At 43.0% G+C, this 23,294-nt stretch overlaps 1 protein-coding gene across 1 annotated transcript in view; it reads left to right on the forward strand.

The window, feature by feature from the left end:
- Positions 1–1,221, forward strand: part of LOC126190851 (probable cytochrome P450 6a14) — a 113,018-nt gene extending 111,797 nt beyond the window's left edge. The window contains exon 7 of the mRNA XM_049931439.1: positions 657–1,221. Coding sequence (XP_049787396.1) covers positions 657–835 — 179 coding nt within the window. The 3' untranslated portion in view covers positions 836–1,221. The remainder of the gene's footprint in view (positions 1–656) is intronic.
- The last annotated feature ends 22,073 nt before the right edge of the window (positions 1,222–23,294 follow it).

Here is a 23,294-nt window from a genome sequence, read left to right on the forward strand (position 1 = left end):
ACTGCACAGAACACTGTTGTTTACACGATTTCCACTTGTACTAGACAACACCACCTGCGAGAACACCTTCGAAATCAACTAAATTTCGCGAGCCGAACTTAACACGTGTTACACTGCAGCCGCCATGACTCTCCATTTGTGGTATGACTGTGACAATGTTTAATTAATAGTTGACACAATGTGTCACTGCGTTCGCTGACATATTAACACCATTAAGGATAATTTCAAACCTCCAATACTAATTCACAAATGCTCAGAATTCCGAGAACCTGTGTAAGGGCGCCACTACGACAGAATAGAGAAACTAGTTAAAAAAAGAAATAAAAATGTGTTACTTGAAGTGTGGAGAGTTCAAAGAGCGATGCTGGATCAGACTAATGTCGCTATCAGCCAATTTAAGCTGCGATAGTGTTTAATTTCCTAAAGTTTATTGCACGTAATTTACTCCACATTAAATTGTTAATTATGCCTGAATAAAAATAAAAAGATCTTGTAAAACAAATACCTGTGTGTGTGTGTGTGTGTGTGTGTGTGTGTGTGTGTGTGTGTGTGTGTGTGTGAGAGAGAGAGAGAGAGAGAGAGAGAGAGAGAGAGAGAGAACAAGCGTGATAGGCTGATTTCAGTAAGTTTTTTAAGTGTATCTCCGTCTTTTACAGGTATGCGGTTCGGCATCATGCAGACAAAAATCGGCCTGGTTAGTTTGCTTAGTCAGCTGAACATCGAGCCTCGAGCCGGCACGGTTAAGGAGCTCACTATGAATCCACGTTCGTTCATCCTGAACCCGGTGTCGGGGATTCAGCTGCGTTACACCGCAAGAGCTAAACAGAATAAATGACAACAGAAGCATTCTTAGGACCTAATCATCTGAAAAAAACTTCTCCGAAAATAAATTATTAGCTGCAGTCTTCTCTCTGCGACAGTATTTGCTTAGACGCAGGTGTCTGCGCAATCACGATTCGGTGCCTCTCCACTTGGTCCTGCCTATATTAACTGGTTGACAGGTACTCTCGCATAACACGACTTCCTGGGATTTCTGTTAACCTGCAAGCGAAATGATTCTTTGAATGAGTCGGTGGGCAGGAAACACATTTCATTTGTTTTTCTTCTTTGTATATGATAGGCCCGTCATGCCGTATCATGCTCTTGTCATTTGTGAGTTAATTATGTAATGAGTGTAAACAATTACTTTATTCAATGAATAAACGCTACTTTTTAAATGTATGATAGCCAACTATTCATGTTTTGTTGGAAGTTTTCTGCTACTTGAGAACTGCGCAGTCGTGGGAAAGGGTAGCCAATTGAAAGTGTGCTATTGCTTGGAAAGTAGCCTGGTAGAGTCGACAATTGGAAGATATATTCTCTGTAAATAGTGGGTGTCAAATGCAAACATGTCCCATCATCCTGCTGTTCCTATTTTCCTGAAGACAGGGTACTCTCCATTACTCAGACACAAGGTATGTATAATAGAAGTTCCAGTTTCAAAACGCTGCAGAAAGAGAACCACAGCTCAGAATGACTTCAGATTTGAACAGTAATATATTGACATAGGGGAAAACGACATGAAACAAGAAAAATTAGCGAAAATGTGACCAATAACAGCTTGTAAGCGTCAGAATATGCACACCAACAGACGCGCGGCACACGGATATTCCTCAATTTGCGTCCGAGACGCCAGCTTGAGTGTCTCCGAAGAATCGCGCGCTGCTGGTAAACCTCTTTTAGCCCGTCCCGTTGGCCGTGCGGTCTAACGCACGGCTTTCCGGGCGGGAAGGAGCGCCGGTCCCCGGCACGAATCCGCCCGGCGGATTTGTGTCGAGGTCCGGTGAGCCGGACAGTCTGTGGATGGTTTTTAGGCGGTTTTCCATCTGCCTCAGCGAATGCGGGCTGGTTCCCTTTATTCCACCTCAGCTACACTACGTCGGCGATTGCATAACATAAACCTCTTTTACAACAATGTACGACAGTAGTCCTGCAGAAGGTCCGACGTCCAAGGATATGAAAAAAGGCGTTGGTCTAATGTCTGGTAAGGGTCTGGAGAAAATAATTAGGAAATTGGAAAAGACAGGTTGTTTTGAAGGACAATGTGGCAGAGGAAGGAAAACACTTGATCCGACTTCTATCGAAGATGTGGCCACTGCATTACAAGAGGGCTGGAGCGGTGATGTGCAAACAACCGTCGTGTGGTAGCGTTCTCGCTTCCCACGCCCGGGTTCCCCGGTTCGATTCCCGGCGGGGTCAGGAATTTTCTCTGCCTCGAGATGACTGGGTGTTGTGTGATGTCCTTAGGTTAGTTAGGTTTAAGTAGTTCTAAGTTCTAGGGGACTGATGACCATAGATGTTAAGTCCCATAGTGCTCAGAGCCATTTGAACCTTTTTTTTTGCAAACAGCCAGCGTATGGGGAACTGTCTGAACGTTTGCTATGCCTGGGATCACGTTACATTAAATCCTACAAAACACCCTGCACTGCTATCCATACAAAATCATCCATGTTCAGTAGTTGCTTCCTGCTGACCTGACAGCAAGACAAACGTTCGCTCTGGAATTTCTTGATTACATGTATGTGGACAATGAATGGCCATGGAACATTCTGTGGACAAACGGAGCCCATTTCCATCTCCTACGACATGTCAATACGCAGAATTGCAGAAAATGTGCAACGGAAAATCCGTACGCGCATCAACCGGTACCGCTTAATTCTTCAAAGGTTACTGTAGTACGTGTTGACGGCGTCGATTATCGTAGTTCCGTGTTTTTTCGAGGAGATGAGTCCTGCGGGCCCTTTACCTGTTCCATCGCTGGTAAACGCTATGAGTCTTTTGCGCACCAACATAGAATAGCGTCGTTTTTATGGAAGATAGCACTCCTCCGCACGTTGCACAGCCATTCAAGCGGTCGCTGCAGAGACGTTTTAGAAATACTAAACTTATCAGCCGTCATTTAGCCTACAGCCTGGCCGTCCAGATCATCTGATCTTAATCCGTGTGCCTTCTGGCTGTGGGGTTATTTGAAAGATGCTATGTTCATTGCTCTAGTTACGAACGTAGCTGAACTGAAGGCACGCATTGCGCAAGGCATTCTGAGCGTGAGCCGCGAGACACTCCGATCTGCCGTGGAACATGTTTCTCGATTTCATCTTGCGGCAGTAAACCGTGGACGGCATAGTGGAGATGCCTTGCATCAACCTCACGACAATTAGAGACCAATGTCATTGTGCTTTTCATGCGTTGTTTGGCCTCAGGACAATTGAACACCGATTTTTCTCATGCAATGTGGTACGACCTTGCCGTGGTGGATGGGCCTGCATAACTAACAAGGCCATAATTGTTGACTGCGGAACATGTGCTGTCATGCACACTGAACAGTACGGACGGTGTAATGTGCATGTCAAACCATAGCCGTTGTATTGCGATTCATCTGTCATTTGTACCCGCCCCCATTTACGTTAAGACGGTTTTAGTGCCATCTATTGATAAAATGTCCGCCCCCGGTAGCTGAGTGGTCAGTGCGACAGAATGTCAATCCTAAGGGCCTGGGTTCGATTCCCGGCTGAGTCGGAGACTTTCTCCGCTCAGGGACTGGATGTTGCGTTGTCTTAATCATCATCATTTCATCCCAATCGAAGAACAAGTCTCCAAAGTGGCGTCAAATCAAAAGGTTTGCACCCGACGAACGGTCTACCCGACGGGAGGCCCTAGTCACACGACATTTATTTATTTTATTGATAAAATTATCGTTAATTTTTTTGTTCCATGACGTTTCTCCCTACGGCAACAATAAGCTGTTCAAATTTGACGCCATTCTGAGCAATGGTTCTCTTTATGCAGTTCTGAAATTGCAAATTTAATGATGCACATTCAGTACATGAAAAAAGATTTACGCGACGGAATTGTTAAAAGGAAAATGACCGTCATTTATGAATGTGGCTAATGGTTCTAATGAAAAAATAATCAAAGAGTGACAGAGGTTAATTAGCTACATAAATAATAGCAAGTGGATTCCACTACTGTACTACTTATTTTTTACAAAACAACAGACATGGCGAAAAACTGTAGATAGCGAACGTCTACTTTCAAAGTTAACAAAAGTGTACGTGAAGCATTAAACTATCTGTTACAATTTCTACATACATGACTTCCCGAAAGGTACTGTGGAATGTACTATAAAAGTGATGGTACATGCAGGGATTGCGACCGAATCATCTGTAATTGTCGTGGCAGAAATTACCAATGACCTATGGAGGGTTGCTGTTTGACATACAGATGGGTTAATGCTCATATGGCATGCGTGGACGTCAAACTCCTTGTCACTCGTGGTTTCACCACCCTTCAACCATTTCCCATGCATGCTCACTACAGCTGCGAGCGAACAGCCAACCAGCTTCGCTGTTTCTGAGATACTCATTCCCAGGCGCCGGACCATAACAATCCGTCCTTTGGAAATTCCCTTATGTCAGTGGGTTTCTTTATTTTCGGTCCGTATGGTCGCTAGAATTATTCCGATGACTGGGTGTTGTGTGCTGTCCTTAGATTAGTTAGGTTTAAGTAGTTCTAAGTTCTAGGGGACTGATGACCATAGATGTTAACTCCCATAGTGCTCAGAGCCATTTGAGCTAGAATTATTCCGAATTTGTCTTAACTCAGCTTATCTAATGCCTATAACGCATCACGTGCACATAACGCAACCATGTGGCATTCAGTATCGTAGTGAGCAGTGGTCATATTGTTTGGGCTCATTGGTGTGAGCTGTTTATTGGCTATACAGTTTTAGATTGACTAGTCATTAATAACAGCCCATGAATACTACTTATATGATGGTTGCCTCTGAGTATGCTAAAAAGGGAAACTCCCCATCTCACCCCCCTCACATTTAGTGGTGAGATGCCCAGCGAATAGCCGGTCAGTAACTGAACACCGATCAATCATGAAAATAGGAAGAAGGTGGGTTAATCCGTGAAAAAAGAAGCAAAATAGAAACAGTAAATGGTCCGAGCTCAAGATGTGCAACATCGAGCGAAGTTGCAGAGGTTTGACGTCGTGGTTCTGTGGCCAAGGTCTTGGATTACGAAAGAGAAGGTCCGTGTTCGAATCTCCGGGGTGTTTCATTTTGTTTCTCATAAAATTAGGAAGTGCCCGTCCGGTCATTGACGTGTCTGTTCACTGTAGTCAAATATTTGTCTGTGTCGCAGTGTAGCGTCCATTTGGCATAGCGAGGTCTAAGGAAGGGACCTCCAGACGCACGTACCTCGTATTTGCTCAACTTAAGTACCATATGTTTTTATTCTTGTGTTCCGTTTTGGATGTTTCGGCTCTTGAATAACTTTGACAATAGTTCAAACCCGTTTATTTGTTCTTTTCATTTCTGTGGGCAGTATGTGCGTTATCTCGCCTGCTCTCGGTTTTCATCACATTTACTTGCGATAGTTATATATTCTTATCACATGACATATTCTATAACCAATGTGTAGTATGATAATTGCCAAGAAGGAGAACCGACACGTCAGTGAATAGACGGAATTCATAATTTTGTGAAAAAAGTGGCGTGAGGGAGATATGAACACGGATCTCCCACTATGTAGTCCAACACCATGACCAGACTACCACGACGACGGACTTCTGCCAGTTCGCTCGATGTTGCACATCTTGAGCTTGGAACGTTCACTGTTTCTATTTTGCTTCTTTTTTGACAGTTCAGTACATCTTCTTCTTGTCTCCATGCTTGATCTGTGTGCCGTTTTTGACGGCCTATCCACTGGGCTATTTTACCACTAAATGAGAGGGGGGCGGGGGGGGGGGGGAGGGGCATGCGACGGGGAGTTTCCCTGGTAAGAATCAACATTTCTATGTGCCTCTGACTAGCGTTTATGCTACCAACATCCCACAAAACTACGTAAGCCTTATCAATTCAACCCCACGTTTTACATTGTAGCTTGGATTTCTGCATACCCAAAGGTTTACCTCTCATTAAAAGTTCTCACGTGCACTCCATGTCACCTACCGTATTTGTCCTTCCTCTCCTACACGTACCTTTTACCACCTCTCCCTGTTCTAATTTTCACTGATATCTTCTCAACATTTGTACATCACACGAAATTTAAGATCAAAATGCCATTGTCTGCCCAACCCATTTAATTCCTCTGCTGCATCCACTCCAACATTAACATGTCTCTCCTTGCCCCAGCTCTCTACCATCCCTATCCTGTCCCAAGGGAACTTCAAAAGCCTTTTAGCCTCAACACGCCATGCTACTACTTAACCTACATTACCATCTGTAGTCCTAATCCGCATATCCCCTCCCTAGCTCAAGGGTCAAATAATCTAACCAGATTTCTGATCAGCGTAATTTACCCTTGCTTTTTCTTGTCCCAGCAACCACTAACTGATAAAATGTTTCCCAGTCAGTTACCATTTCCCCCGCTCCCAGACTTAAAGATCAATCCATAGTGCTCCCCATTGCTGCATCATTCTTTCCTACCCTAGCAGCTTTTTTTCGAAGTTGACGCAATAGTTCAAACACGTCTTACAAGCTGACCACTGAACTTGCATATAACCGCATTATGGGCTTGATTTTCACCTTTCAACATACTTTAGTTATACGTCAACGAGCATCAACGGATTTTGCCATACCAACGGGCATCAAAACATGCATATTTCCTGATGTTGTTCTGCCAGCTGTCGATGGCCCGGGTAGTTTTGTGTGCCCTGAACAGTGTATGGTATTCGTCCCACAGTGGGTCCTGCAAACGATTTAGTGTAATCAGGCAAATAAACGAAAATTCGGCCACGAAGACGCCTAGAGTCCATCCATACTGTACACTGTCCCTGACGTAAACGTGAAGCATCCAACAGGGGAAGAGGAAACAAAACGAAACTTCACGGGTTGAGTGATTATGTGATACTATTTCAATGATTAGGAAATCGAGTCGTATTTACAAAGAACTTGGAAATTTCAGTATGACGGCATGCCACCTCTGGCCTGCATGCATGATCTGATTCGTATGGGAAGGGTGTCGCAAAACCGTTGTACCCCTCCTGACCCCCTACTTCTGTAAATGGATCTTACATCCTGGATACTGACATGAACGGAATTGACGGATATGTTGGTCCCATACGTATTCTATCAGAGCACTTTGGCGATGTTGCTGGACACGGAAGTACCTCAGTATCACGTAGACAGGTGACAGAAACACGTGCTATGTATTCATGAGCGTTGTCCTACTGAAAAGTTACACTATGATACCGTCACCTGAGAGGAAACACGTGAGGACGCAAAATATCCGTGATGTACTGTTGTGCCGTCAGAGTTCCTTTATTCACAACCAACCGTGACCTAAAGTCATAAACGATGGCTATCCACACCGTAATGCATTACTAACATCGCTGTGCCTCTCTAAAAAATTGGAAGAATGGAATTTCTTCGCAGCTCGTCGCCATACGCGCCGACGATGGCTATCGGGGGCAGTGCAGGACTACGTTTATCACTGAAAATGCGACGCCGTTCATGATTGCCAGTGTTGCCACCACTCTGAACGCAGCCTTCTTGTTGTGGTGTTAACGGCAGGCTATGCACGGGATGGTAATTCATAGCCCGCCTGCTGCAAATCTCTGACCGATGGTGCGAGTTGGCACAGAATGTTTGCACGGGATCCGTTACCTGTTATCCGATGGCTGGGGCAGATGTGAAGGGGCTGCAGTGCACATGGTGCACAATACCGCGTCCTTTGTTGTTGTGCTCAGTCGTGGTCGATCGGAACCGTGACGATTAGAGCTGCTCTCACATTCTCATGCAGTCCAGCATAGGGCCACTTTCACATCCGAAAGCCCAAAATATATGGATATTGCATGGTAGAACCAGCTGGCCAAATTGAGACCAACAGTAAGGTCCGTTCCAGGCTCATTCAGGTGCCGATAAAGCTGTCTCACACGGGTACGTGGCGGCTCAGTGTCCTTTACAGCGCTCAGGATCTGACACTGATCACATTCATTATACAGGGTGCAGCAGAAAGATCTGGCCAAACTTTCAGGAAACGTTCTCACGCCTAGTGGAATAAAAAGGGTTAAATGTGCATCGGTCTGGAAGCGCTTCATTTCCATGTTGGAGCTCATTTTCTAGTGGGAAACACGCAGAAACGAACTCTTTTGCATGGAATGTTCGAAATACCCTCTTGATTACGTTCAGTTGGAATGTACAGTCAGTTGTCATTCTTAGGTCCACCAGCAGTATTTGTTACGCCATGGGAACGAAGGTAATGTTAACATGTGACGTTGCTCGTGTTTATATGCGGTTAACCTCGTTACTCTACTAGCATAAACTGTTCAGTGTTCATCATGGACTGTGCAAGCGCGAAGAATCAGCTGTTTGGTGTTCACCACAGACGCGGATTGCGGTACAGTGCAATGGAAGTGTACTCGAATGCGAAGCTAGCAGATGCCCATTGCTGTACGGATTAGAAGGTGGTAATAGCCATGGCGCTCAACGTCGGTATCTGGAGAGATTTCCAGAACGACTTTGCAACTATAGCAGAACGTCTGAAGCAAGTTATCGGTGTCTTAGGAAGCATGCAACGTTGAAACCTACTACTCGCGACTGGGGGAGGACTAGATGGACTAAAAGGACGAGAACACCTCAAATGGAGGAGGACATTTTTCGTGTAGTTAACGACAACCATAGTATCGGCGTAAGACAATTACCTGCACCAAGTAACGTTGACCACATGAGTGTCTAGAGAGTGCTACGTGAGAATTTCCTTTATACATACCATGTACAGCCCGTGCAGACGCTATCAGCAGCTGATTTTCCTGCACGTGTACGGTTCTGCAAGTAGTTCATTCAACAATGTGTCGATCCTTTTTTCAACGCAAACGTGCTGTTCACTGATGAGGATTCTTTTCAACGTGATCAGATTGCAAATTTTCCATTGCGACGGCGATTTGAGGCGTGTATCCACGCTAATGGAGGACATTTTGAACATTTCGTTTAGGAAAGTTTTTCATTCTATGTTGATATGTTCTTTTCGTGAGTGTGTTTCCCATAATGTATTGAAGAATTGTAGAAATTGAGCTGTAACATGAAAATAACGGGTTTTCGGGCACATTCCGTGTAACATATTTTCTTCCCCTACATGTGAAGAATGTTTCGTGGAAGATTGGCAATACCTTTTTGTTACATTCTGTACGCTCTATCAGCTGTTGTGACAACACTAAACACGGACAACATTAATACACTCCATTGGACGTTCTAGCTGTCACAGGCAATTACAACTCTAGTCATTTACATCTCCGCCAGTGATGTGTGCGGGAACGAAGTTACCTTAATATTCGAGCAAGTCGACTGGGTGCTTCCCTTTTTTTCTCAGGCTGCGTATTTTCAAACATTAGGTTACAATTTATACTCACAGTAGAAAATCTGAAACTGAGTATTTTGAGAAAGCAAACCAATAGTCTGAGTGACACAAATCTTCAGGTAGTACGCAGTTACGTACAAGCAGCGCATGTGAGACTGTGCTTTTAAACAGCTTATCTTTCAAAAGAAACGACTGCCCTACTACGTTGGTGGCGCTACCTTGAAATGAAGTGCGCTGTCGTTCGTGCCTCGTACACAATGGAATTTTTTTATATGAAAGCCTATCTCATTTTACAACAGACGAAAGGTGTGCGTGAGAGGGATAAACATTTTCTGCGTCATTGGAGCTCATACATTCTGTCAAGTCACTGCCGAATCAGCGCCTGGCGTGTCATTAACGCCGAGTAAGGACGCTACCTCCCGGCCGCGTGTTTGCGCTGCAGGGCTGTCGTCCGAAATATAAACGCGCACTTCATGACGCATACTACAATTAGCTAATCGATCAGGGTGACACATGGCAACACGCCACATGCGGCCTTATCGCATGCCGCACTAGCCAAATTTCTGCCAGACGCATGCGCCGCCTGTCAACAACAAACGACGTTTTGTCCCCTGTCGCCAGTTATCAGACAGTCCGCGAATCCGTGCGGATTGCTGGATGCGGCAGGACTAAATGATTCACAAAAGACTTCTTTTTTTTGCAAACTATCATAATTCGCCTGAGTTGTGGGACATTAAAAGTAAACTACAAAATTTAGTTAATTTTTTTAATAACAGCCTGAGAATGTCAGTCTCAATGATTCACAGGAATAGGATGTTTTTAATTCATAGATACACACGTGTAAGTGTGTGTGGTTCCCTTTAAGTTTTCATTTCGTTTCATTGCAATAATCCGTATTTCCTGTGTCTGTGCGCAAGTTAGTAGTAATCTTGCTAAGACACACATCCTGATATGACGTAAAGGACCTCATAAACTAATCCCGTACTTCTTTTGCTTCTAAAGCTGATATCTGTAGTCTGTGTTGTAAATTCTCCAAGGCAATATCATTCTCGGTAACGAACTTCCATCATCCACGAATAACGCTTCCCTTTTTTGTGTCAGTGTCAAATGTTCCTTGAGGCGAGTACAATGGTTCTGAAGTGGAGCTTTTTCTCAAATAAATATGAAGGTAAAAACGCATTGTGGTAACAGTTTCTGCATTTTCCACAGGTGGCAGCAGTGGTTTTTTTAAATACAAGAAGCGCTGAAGCCAACAATCCAGAACTGTTCTCCACTACTCTGCGAGCGTGTTAGTGTCTTTAGTTGTACTGTCTTCTACAAGAACCTCTTTCGTGGTGGCCTGAAAATGGTTTCATAACGTGTTCCTGTGCTGCAGTGGTTCCCAACCTCGGGGTACTTACTCTCTGAGGCGTCAAATGAAATTTCGTGAGGGGTAAAAACGAAACGATTCGATTCAGTTTCAGTCACGAAACGAGATTTTCAAAAAAATCATTACTATTACCCCAATTTTGTAAGACTAATGTTGGTTATATAAGTTCGCAATAATTACTATTTCTCAATTAGCAGCATTAATGCGGTGGAGGTTACAGGTTCCTCAAATAGTCCACTCACTACACACATATGTTGAGCTTTGCCCCGTATATCGCTGATGACGTAAGTGATACATATATGTAACAAATGCTAAATATCTCAAGAAAATGTCTTCTCCAAGCTGTAGAATTTAGATGTTAATTGCAGTAGTCCATAAATTTCTTTGTCAATCGTTTTGAGACAGATATTTAAACTAATTTTAGCACGACACAGCAGTAACTACATAAGTGCTACTATAGCGCTGTACATTATTATTATAGTGGTTAGACACAAAGCATTAATAGCCTGAAGTCGCACAATTTCTGCCAGTTAAGAAGTGCACTGAGTATAGTGCACACATCTGAATCTGATTTTAAATGGGGTTGCAGTGTGCAGGCCAAGTAAACGCCGCAATGGAGGGGAGTAACTCAGGAGAAGTATGTTTTGTAACAAGTGTGTAGGCTCACTGTGGATAATTTGCTTTATTTTCTGGGAAGGTGTTTGTAGCACTTGTGATGCATGACGAATTCCTCCTTCATTAATTCTAAGGCACGAATGCGCACATTTATTTTAAAAATAAAGTTGTTCCAAGGAAGTCTTTCATTCTACAGTTTAGTTAGGTGCTAAAGTCAAAAATGGTTTAAATGGCTCTGAGCACTATGGGACTTAACATCTGAGGTCATCAGTCCCCTAGAACTTAGAACTACTTAAACCGAACTAACCTAAGGAGACCACACACATCCATGCCCGAGGCAGGATTCGAACCTGCGACCGTATCAGTCGTGCGGTTCCGGACTGAAGCGCCTAGAATCGCTCGGCTACCGCAGCCGGCTGCTAAAGTCCATGATAATGTGGGTGAGGGGGGGGGGGGGCTAAGGTAGGGGTACTAGCTAATGTCTGATTGCACTCAGGGGTAATGCTTTAAGAAAAGTTGGGAGTCATTGCAGCAAAGCTGTGTAATCAGCCACGCCTACATACAGCGGACACTTTTTGCTTCCAAATATGTTTCACAACGACCAGTGAGGTTTGTTTCATTCTAAGCGCTCGTTTTATGTCGATTGTGGGTTGTTTACGATGTGTGTTGTACTTTGGGCTACAGCAGGTCATCCTTGCTGTTGTAGTCAGGAGTTCACAAAATTATAGTGCATGTCTTCCACGTCTGGGACACGCATTTGCATCTTAGCATTACACAAAAAGCAGCAGGGCCATAATATCAAACTCTCACAGCTTTTGTTAAACAACTATATTTACCTTACACAATTTAATACAAGACAGCTTGAAGTTTAAGAACCTCAAAGTTTAACAACCTCACCATAATTACAATGAAACTTTTTTCAAAGCCCTATGAACATTTACCAATGTGTAAAGCATTAAAGTTGCTCCTGGCACAAACAATTAATAAAACCAACTTGTCAAACTCCAACTGGAAAGACTAGGGTATACAATAACTTTCCTTTACAATAACATTTCATACCAAAGGGACAACATAAATATATATTACAAAACCCGAGGAATAAAAAGGCAACTTCTCAAATCTTGATGCTCCCTACAGAAGGCAGCCGCTGCCGCTGCCCAAAAAGTGGATGGCAGTACAGATAAACAGTAATTAAAATAACAATTAATAAAAGAGACCCTTGGCATTTGAAGATTGGTTGGTAACATACACACATAAAACCTTGCTTTAGAAAAACTTAAGCCTTTACAACTCACACACAAAGTATAAATAACATCCTGAATGATAAAAAAGGACAATTAACCAAGCAGAGCCTTAATGAATCTGATCGGGCACTAATGACAGAGTGCCACTCAACCTTACAGGATCAAAGTCATACTTCAAGCCCAAAGCACATTCGCCAGAGTGGTGGAGGAACGGGCTACCGAGGATAACGACCTGACAGAGCTAAAAACAAAGAGCGACACAATACTCAAAGACGTGGCCGAGGAAGAGGACCTCCACATGGAGCCGGTCAAACGAATCACAGTTCCATTGGCAACGGCCATGTTTTCCAGCCCCGATGCCACCCCCCACCGAACTGGACAGAATGACACTGCGCTCCACGTAACTCAAACATAAATCAACTACAACAACACACTTGCATTTACGCATTCATACTATACAAGACTTAAAACCATAACATTTAAAACAGGAAAGCATGCCTAAAAAAGATTTTTATCTATGCAAGTTGCATTCATTTAAACACCTTAACACCATGTGCAACAGCAGAGTTTATTTTAAAGACAATACCGAGAAGAACTATTTTCATTAAACATGATGTGATTTTACGAGGCAGCATCGTCTTTCGTCACTTGTCACTTGTACGAGAGCACGGTTAGCAGTACCAGTTACTAAATAATGAGCAGCTCACCGGTCTTCCTTACATACATTTGCTGATCCTTTATCAAGTAGTAAGAAACCAAGGTGGAATGCCTAAGGCCCGTTATCCTAGCATGTGTGACTTAACTTGCCTTGGCGCACTCGGGACCAAACTCACACAGATGAGCAGGCGGACGGTTAATCCAGTTGACGCTCCGGCAACCTCTTCTTCTCAACGTTCACTGCGTGGTGAGCACAAAACCAAATACTGTGAGTCGTGCCAGAACCCAACTTCCCCGCCGTCTGGCCACATTACCCCACTTGTAACACGCGGAATGAGCGTGCGCACCCAGTAGGGGCCAACCTCCCAACTCTGTAGGACCTCGCTATTGAAAGACCACACTGTCAGTTGGTGCCTCGACGCTGCAGGCTTCAATAGCTGGACCCGCAGTGAACAACTGACTCGCGGCCAGCCCAAGGAAAATCGAAAGCAAAGATGACACTGGTGGGACAGAAGTACCGGTGCCAGCTGCACGACGTATCAATGTCTTTTTGTTTAACTAATGCCTTGTTGGTCAGTTCAAGCAGCAAAATTCATATTATCACAAGTGCAGCGAAGTGTTTTCTATATTTTGTTAGTCGTGATTGCATGATTCAGAATGAACTTAGTTAATTAGCCAACTAAGAGGCACAGTTTGGCAGCAAAGAAGAAAATATAAACGTTTTATTTTAAAATACAACCAAGTTCGTAGTAACGTTATTTAAAGAAGTAAAATACCTACAAGAAAACATCAAAAGTACTGATTAAAAGGGCAATAGATCAAGAAACTATAAACCAGAGCAGCTTGCTATAAATATGGTAGTGATGCTTCCGTAGCAAACGAGGAAACTAAGAATTTACAGATCGCATTCCATTATGAACGTAAAAAACTGCAACAAGCAAAAGTGGTATATCACCAAAACAACGAGGAAAATTGATTGCATATGATCTACTGAGTTCCTTATAAGACGCTGATGAGCCAAAGGAAAACATATCACCCACGAGCGAAGGGGAAGACTCTGAGGTAACTTCATATTACTGAACCATATGGTGATTCAGTCGTATTGAGTGTGTTTGTACCTCTCCGTATGATTTCAGATTTAATACAGAATTTAATATTAGACTTGTCTTTCCTATTCAGGGTTACGGCAAGCTGCTGCTTGTTCTCCAAAGACACGGTACATTGTTCTGATGTTGCCTCTGTGGAATTAATTGATTGGGGAGCATGCTACTAATGCTGGAAGCGTGTAGCACGCACAACAGGCGACACATTTTGTGAGAACAGCAGCTCACTAGCACGGTCTAATAACCACAGCAAAAATTAGCAGGCCGGCCGCGGTGGTCTCGCGGTTCTAGGCGCGCAGTCCGGAACCGCGCGACTGCTACGGTTGCAGGTTCGAATCCTCCCTCGGGCATGGATGTGTGTGATGTCCTTAGGTTAGTTAGGTTTAAGTAGTTCTAAGTTCTAGGGGACTGATGGCCACAGCTGTTAAGTCCCATAGTGCTCAGAGCCATTTGAACCATTTTGAAAAATTAGCAACGTCAGGAGAACATGAAGCACGTGACTCGTGGCAACATGTCGCCTGTTGTTGCCTAGGGTTGCCACCTTCACAACAATGAAATAAAGGACTCAAGCTTGTAAATAAGACACATTTAACAAAAGTGAGGAACATGCTCCTAAATTTTAAAAAGCTGTCAACAATGTATCCGAGTATATAAAGGTTAGATGTTCAGCAATAGAGTTAGAAGTTTTACATCATTAATAATAATGAAGTAAGAAAATAATAATGGAAAATTAACCTTAAAGTGTCTGTTTCCTTCCTCAAGTTGAAAGCCGCCAGTTTATAAATATTTCCAGAAGTATTTCATGTCAGAGTTAGCTGCTTTCAAGAGCGCAAAGTCATTTTTCACTATGTTATAGAATTCGTTGCAGAACACTTTATTATTTATGCTAATCAGAAGCTCACTCTTCATAAGAGAAATTGAACGTCTGTTTCTTGTATTTGTCCACTGATTCAGCATGAGAGAAAATACACTTTCAGCAAATGCATTGGAACCCAGAACACTCAGAATAAAGGACACTAATATCTTGTTTTACGTTAGCTGCACCATGTTCCTTTAAAATAAGTCCATTTTTCTACTATACTTTGTTCACATGCAGAAATATCATGTAAATTACTTTTGCAGAGGTAAATACTTCGTATAATTCTTCCATACTGAGGTCATTTGTGAGATGAAGCTGCTCCACTACTTGTTCCAACTCAAATTGTATTTTTCTCTCCAGGTTCACTATTTTTAGACGTTTGACAATATTAGTTTCAGAAACATCATAAGCATGTAAGAGGCACAGAATGGCTTTAGCATAAAATTGCGAGAACCTTTTTTCACCTCTATTTATATTAGCCTCTATGAAATGTTATAAATTATTTCTAACTGAAAATGCAAAAAGTTCGTCTTCTCTTCTCTGTTTAGCTATAATCTGACATGCACTTATAGGCTTCAACAACCGGGGTAAAATCTGTTTCTAAATTCATGTCATATTTTACAGATATTTTTGAAACAATGCTGAAGAACAACAAATACACCTCTAGTGCCGCATCCTTTGTATCATCTTCGAGATCAAAATATTCCTGCATCATTGCAGGGCAATCCTCCACGACTGACTTGAAATATTTTGCAATGGAAAGCCATTTATGAAGTAGTCAACTGCAGCATCCAAAGAAAGCCAGTGAGTCGGTACATGCCTTTGAATCTGTCTCCTTTCAGCATCCATAATTTCGAAGGTCTTCACTTTACCAAATACAAAAAAATTGGCCATACACTTTCATAACAAGAGAGTCTACATCAACATTTAGACAGCCATTTGCAAGTTTCACTGTATTATTCGGACTGTGTGAAAAACATTTAGAAGCCAAAATGTCTCTATTTTTAGATTTAAAAAGGTTAAAGACAGGTGTATGACTACCATAATTTACATTAGTACTGACAGCAGAATACGAAGATACCGTAGACATGCTTAAATCACTCTGATTATTTATGTTAGTGGTAGTTTCATACGTGGTGTGGATTCACGGTAGAGTTCATGCTTGGTCAATTTTTCTTTAAAGCACTCGAACCCCAAGGAACAAGGACATGCGACATGAACAGCATACGAAACTGCAATCTGCTTCGCCAACATGTGATCTCTGCTCTATTCGAGAGAGGTGCTTTGGAGTCAGCTGTTTTGATGCAAGTTGGAGTTCCACCTCAAATTGCTCGTGAGGTCACTCGGATACTCCGTAATACATTTGGAGAAAATCAAATCATTGGCCGTTCGTCCCAAACTGCGGAACTACCACGATCATCATTCGCAACCCTCTCATGCGGAAATTAAAATGTGATTATGTCAATGGTTTATTGGTTATTTCTCTTCTGCAAGTCCTTACAAATGTTTCCACTATGTTTTATTGTAACACGATCACTCATTTTTCATGTGGGTCTCAAGTAGCGGAATTTTAATTATAATCACGCTGGATTGAAGGTACTGTCGAAGTACTCAACCACGAAGACCTGTACTTTTCGAGTGCAAGTGATGCCAGTGGTAAGTGTAATCGTAAAATATTTCCGTTATGTTTACGAGATTTCCCAATAGAAAATGGGACAGGAAACAAATTATTTGAGTTTTACAAAAATACAAATGAATTTGCTGATTATATCATGAAAATACCGATAATGTAAGAACCAGAGTGATTTAAGCACGGCCGGCCGGGGTGGCCGAGCGGTTCTAGGCGCTGCAGTCTGGAACCGCGCGACCGCTACGGACGCAGGTTTGAATCCTGCCTCGGGCATGGATGTGTGTGATGTCATTAGGTTAGTTAGGTTTAAGTAGTTCTAAGTTCTAGGGGACTGATGACCTCAGAAGTTGTCCCATAGTGCACAGAGCCATTTTTTTTATTTTAGCACGTCTAAGGTATCTTCGTATTCTACTGACAATATTAATGTAAATTAAGGCCGTCATACATCTGCCTTTAAGCTTCTTAACACTAAAAATAGAAAAATTTTGGCAGCTAACTGTTGTGCACATATTACGCGTAATACAGTGGAATGTGCTAATGACGGTCTAGATGTTGATGTCGACGCTCTTGTTATGAAAGTGTATGGCCAGCAAGATCACCAGAATGGAACCCTCTCATGTGGAAACTAAAATACGTACGTTTCTTTCTATGGTTTATTCGTTATTTCTCTTCCATATATATTTAAAAATGTTCTCAGGAAGTTTCATGGTCTTACGATCACTCGTGTTTCATGTGGACCTTCTCAGTAGTGAAATTCTAATTGCAACCACACTGTATCTGGGGTTAGCACATTCATAATCAGGCCTTCTGCTTTCGTTCTGCCACATGAAACTTATATTGCAATTTTCGAATCGTCAAAGACAGAATCCATTAACGTATTGTTACAGTCCACTGTTAAATAACTCAGATTATGTTTGACAGTGTGAACCACAAAGGCTAATTCTAACGCAGTTTTGTTGTCTCAGTCAGTTGCAACGGCCACACAGGCTAAAATCAGCGAGGGTACTTGTTGCCCGCTGAATACTTGGCCGTACAGAATTGTATAAATAATAATGATTAATAGCAAGGTGTGCGGTTTGAGAATGGGCGTGTCAGCCCGAACAGGTAATCAATACAGTCGAATTTTATATCAGTGCAGGTGAGACGCACGAAATAAAAAAAAATTATCCAATTTCCTCAATACTGAACAGCTGCGCACCTACACTACGTGATCAAAAGTATCCCACACCTGGCTGAAGATGACTTACAAGTGACTTGCAAGTTAGTGGTGCCCCCCCCCATCGGTAATGCTGAAATTCAATGTGGTGTTGCCCACCACAGATCATGGACAGGGGCTCGATCGTGTTGAAAGATGCAATAGCCATCCTCGGATTGCTCTTCAACAGTGGGAAGACAGAAGATGCTTAAAACATTAGTGTAGACCTGTGCTGTGATAGTGCCACGCAAAACAACAAGGGGTGCAAGCCCCCTCCATGAGAAACACGACCACACCATAACACTGTTACTGTTAGCACTACACATGCAGGCAGATGAAATTCCCAGAGCATTCGCCATACCCACACCCCGCCATCGGATCGCCACATTGTGTACCGTGATTAGTCACTCCACACAACGTTTTTCCACTGTTCAATCGTCTAATGTTTACGCTCCTTACACCAAGCGAGGCGTCGTTTGGCATTTACCGGCGTGATGTGCAGCCGATCGACCATGAAATCCAAGTTTTCTCACCTCTCGCCTAACTGTCAAAGTACTTGCAGTGGGTCCTGATGCAGTTTGGAATTCATGTATGATGGCCTGGATAGATGTCTGCCTATTACACATTATGATCCTCAGCCTGTACGCTTTTGTGCTGTACGTATCCCTTCACGTTTTCACTTCAATATCACATCGGAAACAATGGACCAAGGGATGTTTAGGACTGTGGAAAACTCGCCTACAGACATATGACACAAGTGACATCCAATCGCCCGACCACTTTCGAAGTCCGTGAGTTCCGTGGAGCGCCCCATTCTGCTCTCTCACGATGTCTAATGACTACTGACGTCGCTGATATGGAGTACCTGGCAGAAGGTGGCAGCAAAATGCACATAATATGAGAAATGTATGTATTTGGAGGTCTCCGGATACTTTGGAACACATATTGTACCATGCTGTGATAGTAAGTCTCGAATAAGCAAGAAATAAGATTACTTTCAGACGATTTAGTTTGCGAAAAAGAGGACTATTTCTTTAGATTGGAGTTGTCAATGCATGTTAAGTTTGTATTCTTCACTCCGAGCATGTTGCTTCAAATCTGATTCGCTTCCATTAGAGACTAATATACGGCATTTCCATTGTATCCCGTACATTTTGCTTTGAACTTACTGCCATGCATCGACTTCACCCAAGTATTAAGATGCCTCGCAAGATATCTGATAAAAAAAAATCATTCGTTTGCACTTCTTCTTCATTTACGGTGAAACTGAAACATTCTCATTTTCGTCAGAATCACACATTTTAACAGTTTTCGACTGCTGTTTAATCACAAATACTGCAAATGAGACGATTTTCTTGTGTTCCAGAAGCTTAGATATTCAGCTATAGAATCCGCAATAGTATTAAACAGAATATTGTAATTTGCTGGTTGACAGTACCAACAGTTTAAATGTTGTCTTTTATGTAATTCTTGAGTTCATCCACTTTTACGGCAAAAAGAAAAATAAAGCGGAACAAAAATTACTGTCCGAAAACAGGGGAGATTACGTAAAAAAAAATTGGGGAGGCAATACTAGTGTTGCTTTGGGGGAATTACGCCTTTATGTTACAAAGCCAGGCCGCACCCATGAAGAGGACGCGCTCAAATAATTTTAAGCCTAAGAGAAAAATAGAGTGTTTGTTTACACTCACATCTGTCTGTAGCCTGTCTCGCTCGCCTTTCGGCTACGCTGCACTCCGGAGTCATTCCTGTCTCGCTTGCCGTTATACGAACCCAGAAGGCCTCAGCGTGAGTCAAGCGCCTCCTGTTACACACGAAGACGGCTCCCACTACCCACAATAATGTTCACTGCACTCCCACTGCAGTTACTCAGTAGAGATGCTATTGGCTTTAGTTGTTTTTATAAGGCGTCATTTATGTCATAAAAACCTAAATATTCATTTCCAGCTCTTAGCTCTTTAACTGGAAGCAAACAATTTAATATGACATGCATTAGTTGTGTTTTTTAATCAATAACACAGACAGGAGGAGAAGGAAATAGGCAGAGAGAAGGGGGAAGAGATGAAAAGAGGGGGAGGAGAAAATGCACAGAGAAGTGAAGAGAAGCAGACATAAAGAGAGGGGAGAGGAGGAGATGGACAGAGAGAAGAGGAAGGAGATGATGAGTAGCGAGAGGGGGAATAGGACATGGTCAGAGAGAGGGGTAGGAGGAGATGGACAGAGTGAAGGAGCAGATGGACAGATAGGGGAAGAGCAGATGGACAGAGAGGTGGACTGGAAGAGGGCAGAAGTACACTATGTGATCAAAAGTATCCGGACACCTCCAAATACAGATATTTTTCGTTTTAGGTACATTGTGCTGCCACCTACTGCCAGATACTCCATATCAGCGACCTCAGTAGTCATTAGACATCGTGAGAGAGCAGAATGGGGCGCTCCGCGGAACTCACGGACTTCGAAAGTGGTCAGGCGATTGGATGCCACTTGTGTCATACGTTTGTACGCGAGATTTCCACAGTCCTAAACATCCCTAGGTCCACTGTTTCCGATGTGATATTGAAGTGGAAACGTGAAGGGACACGTGCAGCACAGAAGCATACAGGCCGACCTCGTCTTTTGACTGACGGAGACCGCCGACAGTTGAAGAGGGTCGTAATGCGTAATAGGCAGACATCAATCCAGGCCATCACACACTAATTCCAAACTGCATCAGTATTAACTGCAAGTACTTTGACAGTTAGGTGAAGGTGAGAAAACATGGATTTCATGATCGAGTGGCTGCTGCTCATAAGCCGTACATCACGCCGTTAAATGCCAAACGACGCCTCGCTCGGTGTAAGGAGAGTAAACATTGGACGACTGAACAGTGGAAAAATGTTGTGTGCAGTGACGAATCACGGTACACAATGTGGCGATCCGATGGCAGGGTGTGGGTTTGGCGAATGCCCGGTGAACGTCAACTGCCAGCGTGTGTAGTGCCAACAGTAAAATTCGGAGGCGATGGTGTTATGGTGTGGTCGTGTTTCTCATGGAGGGGGCTTGCACCCCTTGTTGTTTTGCGTGGCACTATCACAGCACAGGTCTACATCGATGTTTTAAATACTTTCTTGCTTCCCAATGATGAAGAGTCATTCGGGGATGGCGATTGCATCTTTCAAAACGATCGAGCACCTGTTCATAATTCACGGCCTGTGGCGGAGTGGTTACAAGACAACAACATCCCTGTAATGGACTGGCCTGCACAGAGTCCTGATCTGAATCCTACGGAACACCTTTGCGATGGTTTGGAACGCCGACTTAGTGCTAGGGTTCACCGACCGACATCGATACCTCTCCACAGTGCAGCATTCTGTGAAGAATGGGCTGCCATTCCCCAAGAAACCCTTCAGCACCTGTTTAAACGTATGCCTGCGAGAGTAGAAGCTGTCATCAAGGCTAAGGGTGGGCCAACACCATATTGAATTCCTTCATTACCGACGGAGGGCAACACGAACTTGTAAGTCATTTTCAGCCAGGTGTCCGGATCACATAATGTAGGTGGTCAGAGAGAGGGGGTGGAGGAGATGACAGAGGAGGAAAGAGGAGCTGGACAGGCTGAGGGGGAAAGAGGGATGGGCTAATATGAGACTGAAATGAATATTGGTCAATGCTGGGTACCCAGCAACTTCTCAGTATAGTTCGGTGGAGAGCGATGCGCTTTCAATCGTGAACGAGACAGTGCGGCTTGCGAACGCTGTTTTAGGTTTAGGCTTTCAACATTTCTTGAACTGTACTTCAAGCTTAGACAATGCCAGCGGTGTCATGTTATGCCAAGGAGGATTCTCCACCGAGCTGACGTGCACCACAATTTGTGTCGTTCGAAAATTCAGCTAATCTCGCAAGTAAGAAAACGCTGAAGGCCTGCCTTCAGTGGTCGCCCAGCAGGTGACTGATACCCACAAATTATCACTGGTAGGCGTCTCGAGGAGAAGGCAGAAGAAGCTGTAAAGGCCCCTATTCGTTTTGAAACTTTCGTTATTCTTTTTTTTTTACAATAAATGGGTTGGGACTGTCATCCCGACTTTATACGCTCTTAGAACTGCGCATTTATTTGTGTTTAATTTCTTGGTTTCATTTTGTTTAAACGGTCGCCTAGCTAGCTTTGTGGAATGAGTTTTCATTAGCTTCTAAACGACATACTGTAGTTGCAATCTATTGCCACTTTATCGAAGTATCTAACAAGCTATGTATTTAAACAGTCGAAATCGGGACGTATTCACAACTCATAAATCAATCAATGCTAAGGCAGTCGAAATATGAAGACACAATCACCTTTAAATTTTTCTGTCACTTCCTACCTGCTTAGCATCCTTTAATATCATCACTGCTTTGTGGCAGTGCAAGAGATATAGCCTTAGCAGAAGCCAATACTTACCATTAAACACACCTGAAAGTCATCTTTTTGAAAATGCTATAGAAAATTTTTTCAGTCAGAACGTTGTCTGTTTTGACTGAACCGTGAAAGCAGAAATACTCCATTTACTACCAGTTCAGACTGCTTATGTATTGGAAATGATTCTTTACGGTTCTTTCAATTAAAATTAGATATCAGAACAATGGGTTGCTCAAGGCCGTTATTTTTTTGTTTCACTCAGTCAATAAGGAGAAAAGAAGTTAACAACTTTACCAGTCCTCGCTAAACTTCATAGCTCTGAAGCAGCACTGATGATTTTGCTTCTCTCTGTACTCTTATTGAAACAAACGCTTAATGGAAATTGTTCATACAGAACAGGGTAGAAATTATAACTTGAATAACAGGGTAGTTTGAAGTCCAACACTTAGAACTTGTTACATGATAGCCTAGGGTCCTACAATTAATAATATCACGTCTTCAGTCACAAATTTTTATTTTATAGTGAGTGTTCAACGTGTTTCATAGCTACAACTGCAGTGTCACGGATTGTTGAAGCATAATGGGCTTTTCGTCTGCTTCAGTTTTTCACCTAAGAGTAAAAGAACGACACAGTTCTCAGATTTAACGAGAAAACTTTAACGCCGTCGAGATTAGTGAGACAGCTCTTGAGAAATGAGAGAAATAATGTTCTGTGACACATTCCCTGCGTTGGAGCACATAAAATTCGTCTTCGGCATTGATGAAAAACTTTCACGCTTCACTTACATTAGATTTCAAAGTGTAAGAGTAAATGTGGAAGCATCTTCATTTTGTCTTCTCTGAGATTTCTCCTTGCCTCGCACTCAGGGCACAACAGCTACTCGCATGCCTTTTCAGCAGCACGAACTG

Source organism: Schistocerca cancellata, chromosome 6 (genome assembly GCF_023864275.1).
Source record: "Schistocerca cancellata isolate TAMUIC-IGC-003103 chromosome 6, iqSchCanc2.1, whole genome shotgun sequence".
Taxonomy (NCBI): domain Eukaryota; kingdom Metazoa; phylum Arthropoda; class Insecta; order Orthoptera; family Acrididae; genus Schistocerca; species Schistocerca cancellata.